General features: G+C 51.7%; 1 protein-coding gene across 1 annotated transcript; it reads right to left on the bottom strand.

Moving 5' to 3' along the window:
* Positions 1-635: 635 nt before the first annotated feature.
* Positions 636-4,365, bottom strand: Pycr2 (pyrroline-5-carboxylate reductase 2). The gene is made up of 7 exons (XM_008822382.3): positions 4,128-4,365; positions 3,812-3,882; positions 2,636-2,815; positions 2,297-2,518; positions 2,016-2,108; positions 1,740-1,903; positions 636-975 (listed from the first exon to the last, which is right to left on the bottom strand). Exons 1-7 carry the CDS (start codon positions 4,192-4,194, stop codon positions 810-812), a joined length of 963 nt encoding a protein of 320 aa, XP_008820604.1. The 5' UTR covers positions 4,195-4,365; the 3' UTR covers positions 636-809.
* Between the last annotated feature and the right edge of the window lie 323 nt (positions 4,366-4,688).

The raw sequence follows: 4,688 nt of genomic DNA, 5'->3' as shown, positions 1-4,688 counted from the left end.
CAACTCTCAGGGCCTAGTCCCTTACCTCCTCAGCCCTACTTCCCAGCCCTGGACAGAGTTGTCTCACAGGAGCAGGAAGGTCTAGAGGGCCTTGAGCTCTCCAGAATGTGGCTTGCAAGAAAAACAGGGTAATAAAAATAAACTTAGCTGGCATGGTAGCACATGCTTGCAGCCCTAGCAGCCAGGAAGCTGAGGCAGGAGGATCACCACAAGTCTCAGGTCCATCTGGGCTATACAGTAAGTTCTAGGTCAGTTTGGGATACATAGTGAAGAGTCTATCTCAAAAATAAATAAATAAATATAAACTTTATTAAAGCAGCTAAATTCAGCACTGAAAATTACTTTCTAAACGGGACACCTTGTGAAGCCAGACTTAAATACAGCACGCAATTTTCCGCACTTTGATTACGCCCTTTCCAAGTTGTGTGCTTTTGTATGTTACCAATCCTGAGGCCAGGCCCGTGTTTTCCCTTGCCTTACCTTAGCATCAAACTGAGCCAGCCTTGGGTACCAGCTAAAGTTTTCCACAGATATTCCTACTGGGGGGAATGCTAACTCAGTGCCTACCACTACTCTACCAATACAGGTGTGTAGGTTTGTCTGGCTTTCAGCTTCTGCTGCCTCTTTAGAGCATCTTTCAACATGGGACAAGAGAGGGACCTAGCGCTACCTAGTGTGAACAGATCTAAGCAGTTTTCATCCTCAGAACCTGGAGCTAACTTGAGCCTGCCCCACCCTGCACTGCTGGGGAGAGGGGACCAAAGCCCCTTAACCAATGGCTCTGGGTGTTGAAAGGAGGCAGAGGATCCTCAGTCCTTCTTGCTTCCCAGGGCTGGGTTTCTTGTGAGGAGCGTTCCTGGACTGGGTGGGGCGAGTGTGGACACCGTGGGAGACTCCATCTTCACTCTGTCCAGAAGAGTCTTCTTAAGGGCAGCAGGGGAGACCTTTTCTTGATCAGCCATGGACTGCAACTCTCTGTAGACAAAGCCCCACCAGGGTCGAAGGAAGATGACAAACTCTGGGGCTAGAACGTAAGTCTTCCCTAGCCACACAGCCCCAGAACCTCAACCTGACACCACCAAAACTTTAATCTCAAACCAAAGTTCTAAGCTCTTTAGGAGTCCTATTCAAATAAGCAGGGGACTGTCAAATTTAATTAATTTGATGTGAGCTAGTTATAACGTTTTTGGGTTTATTTGTTTGTTTTTTTTTTAACATGTATGAGTGTTATGCCTGCATGTAAGTAAGTGCACCCGTGTCGTGCAATGCCCACGGAGGACAGAAGAGGCTGTTGGATCCCCTGGAACTGGAATTACAGACAGTTGTTAGCTGCCATGTGGGTACTTGGATTCGAACCTGGGTCTTCTGCAAGAATACTCAGTGTTCTTAACTGCTGAGCCATCTCTCCAGCCCCCGAGCTAGTTATTACGTTTTAGTGATTGCTGTGACCACACAGAGAAGAAAAAAGCATGGGAGATTACAGGGTTTGAAGTCAGTCTTGGAAACTCAACTCTACCACTTATAGCTGTTTGACCTTAAACTTCCCCATCTACAAATAATCAGAACTGTGGTAAGAATTAAGTGAATAGGGCCAGCAAACCCTTAGCTAAAGTCTAGTTAGCTACTGACAGAGCACCAATGTCAATACTGCTCATGGAATGTAAGACAGTAGAATCAGCCTAGCCCAAGGGCAGGCTGCTGTGGAAGGAGTGTAGCAGGGAACAGCAGGGAAAACCTACCTTGTTCGGATACAGGACGCTTCAACTGCATTTATGAGCAGAGAGCGGAAGCCCCCACTCTCTAGGAAGTGCAGGGCATGGATAGTAGCTCCTCCCGGAGAACAGACGTTGTCTTTGAGCTGGCCTGGATGGTCCTCTGAGTCCAGCAGCATCTTAGCAGCTCCCTAAGGCACAAAGGAACATTAGAAGAATGTTAACCAGCCCACCCCCAGCTCAGCAACTCATAATAACCCCACTGTACAACCCTAAGGCCAAACATGTAGAGAAAATGCTGACCAGCAAGGCCTGAGCTCCTAGTCGAACTGCCAGACGCCGTGGCACACCCATCTTCACCCCACCGTCAGCCAGGGCATCCAGAGCCATAAATGCCTGTGGAGAAAATCTCTGAGCCCAGGTGGCAAGCATCCAAGCCCCCAACCTCCAGGGCTATTTAACCTTATGACTAGAACTAGCTCCAAGGATCAACTGCCTTCACTAGCCAGCCATACCCAGAAGATGGGCCCAGGCTCTCCTGCCACCTAGGATGTCCACAAAGCAAACAGGTGAGGACCACTCACATAGGCAGGCCCACTGCCACTGAGCCCAGTGATGGCATCAATGAGGTCCTCCTCCACCTCTGTACAGAAGCCCACGCTGCTCATGAGCTGCTCCAGAAGCTGCCCATCCTCTACCAGGGCATGGGTGCCAGTGGCATACACAGTGGCGCCTTCTCGTACCACCACAGGTGTGTTTGTCATGCATCGGATCACTTTGGGGGCTGGCTGGAAGGCCATCAGTTTCTGAAGCAGGAAAACGAGTCAAGTGAGTGCCCAGGACATAGCTACACCAGCCTCCAGCTGCCACTCCCAGGCCACCCTTCCTCATACAAAGGGCATCAGGAAAGAAGAGATGGGCACCTTCTCTACAGAGCTGATGGTGACACCGGCTGCACAGGAGACCACAATGTGCCTCTCCTGCACATCAGCTCCAATCTCATCCAGGATAAAGGGGATGATATGAGGCTTCACAGCCAGGAACAAGACATCGCTGTGCCGCACAGTGTCCTTGTTGCTTCGGGTCAGGTTCACACCCATCTTCTGCAGGAAAAGAAGACCCAGCCAACAGTGCTAGGCAGTCTGGCTAAGGCCCGTGACTCCAGGGAACAGTAACCCTCTGCCAAGCCCACTCTGCCAGTTGCAGCCAGAAATTCCTTATCCTGTGCCACCAGGCAAGTATGCACAGGTGCTGTATTTGACAAGCTTCTCCATAGTGCCCAGAAAAGAGGTTGTGCCCTCAACCCCAACAATCCTCTGACACCTCTCTGGTCAGGTGGGAACCCCCACAGTGATATGTGCACAAAGAAAAGTATAAAGTTAAGGCCCAGGGGCTGGGAACAGAGCTGAATGGAGCCAATTCCAAACCTAGCTACCATTCACCAGAATACCCAGCCTACACAGGGCCCAGAATTGGGCTGGAAGATGGTCCATCCCTCTAGCAGTCCAAGGGAAGTAGCAGAGCCCCACAGTGCTAGGGACATCAGCCCATACCATGCACCAGCACTGCTTATCAACTGCCTCTTTGGCTGTCCTCTCCCAAATTAGCCATGTTTTACAAGAGGTGAAACGAAGCTTTAAGCAGAGAAACACCAACTCACCAGGTCCTTTCCCAGCACCATCATTTGTGCCTTAAGACAACAGCCAATGGCTACTGTAAATGAGGAAACAGCCTCAGAGTGGTTGGCTGAGTACTTCAACGTCATACAAAAATCAATGAAGAAAATGTCCTTAGCCCACATGGTGGCTCAAACCTGGAATCCCAACACTTGGGAAACTGTGGCAGGGCTTCCCAGACTTGGAAGTCAACCTGGCCTAAACAGTGTGTTAAAGGCAAGACTACACTACGAGGGTGGGCAGTGTTTTCACTGGGCACCTACTATCATCCCACTGTCTGGATCACATGCCAACTCTGCCTGGGGGCTCCCACAACACTAGGCTGCCTCAGAGAAGGTAGAAGACTTACATGGATGACCTCCCTCAGTCACACTGGGTTCACTTCACGTCACACTTTTCCCACTCCCCTCCATCCCCTCCTACCCTGAGCGCAGACACCGTGGGCAGGTCCATTTCCGGGGAACTGGCTATTATCTTGTGAGCCGACAGGATGCCTGCGGAGAACAAGGCTTTTCAAGTGGGGATCACGGCCCAACCGTGCTGTCCCTGGAAAAGCAAGATCGAAGCCCACAGCTGCTCTAACAGGGCCGGACTCCGACGCTCCTGCATCCCAGCAGATGGATGCACATTCCCCTCCATTCACTCACTCCTCGTCCATCCTTTCACTCCGAGAGATGGAGGGCTGCCCCAAAACAGGCCTGGGGCTCGCCAGGAAACCCGCCCCAGCCTCGGTGCTCACCTGCGGCCGTAAAGCCCCGAGCCAGCGCGCAGGCCAGCTGGCCCGCACCGATGAAACCCACGCTCATAGCGGCGGGAGCCGGGCGAGCGCCGACCGGGAGGTGCCGCTGGGGAGGGCGAGGGGTCCTGGGCTCAGGGTCGGCGCGAGGAAGACTGGATCTGAGGAGCTGCTGGGTGGACGCAAGGCTGGAGCATCCACCGCCGTAGGCCTCCTGTAGCTCTGAGGCCACGTGTCCCAGGAAACCAATGCGAGGCTGCGGGAGGACCTATCGGTGGCCCTGCCGGAGCTGTGCGCCTGTAACTCCTCCCAGCCAGCCCGAGCTCGGATTTCCGGGTTGGGGTAGTGGTGTTCCCCGGTTGGAAGTTTTTTTTTAAAAGAAATTTACCAATGTCATTGAAAGTTATTGAAAAGTAGATTTTATTGAGTACTTATTCCACTCATGGATGCACCCTACTAATGTAATTTTTCCGAAATTAACATTAGACTTAATTCACTGATCCAGCCAGGCTCTGGAAGTACAGCTGTGAACAAAAACAAAAATCCCGATCCTCAGAAAACATT

This window comes from Nannospalax galili, unplaced genomic scaffold (genome assembly GCF_000622305.1).
Source record: "Nannospalax galili isolate Female #2095 unplaced genomic scaffold, S.galili_v1.0 scaffold1508, whole genome shotgun sequence".
NCBI lineage: Eukaryota > Metazoa > Chordata > Mammalia > Rodentia > Spalacidae > Nannospalax > Nannospalax galili.
This window is presented reverse-complemented; position numbering and strand designations above follow the sequence as displayed.

Coding starts and splice junctions, on each gene's coding strand:
- Pycr2 (XM_008822382.3), bottom strand. CDS start 4,194: ATGAGCGTGGGTTTCATCGGTGCGGGCCAGCTGGCCTGCGCGCTGGCT. Junction 3,883..4,127: donor TCGGGGCTTTACGGCCGCAG/GTGAGCACCGAG, acceptor TGTTCTCCGCAG/GCATCCTGTCGGCTCACAAG. Junction 2,816..3,811: donor CCACGGTGTCTGCGCTCAGG/GTAGGAGGGGAT, acceptor CTTTTCCTGCAG/AAGATGGGTGTGAACCTGAC.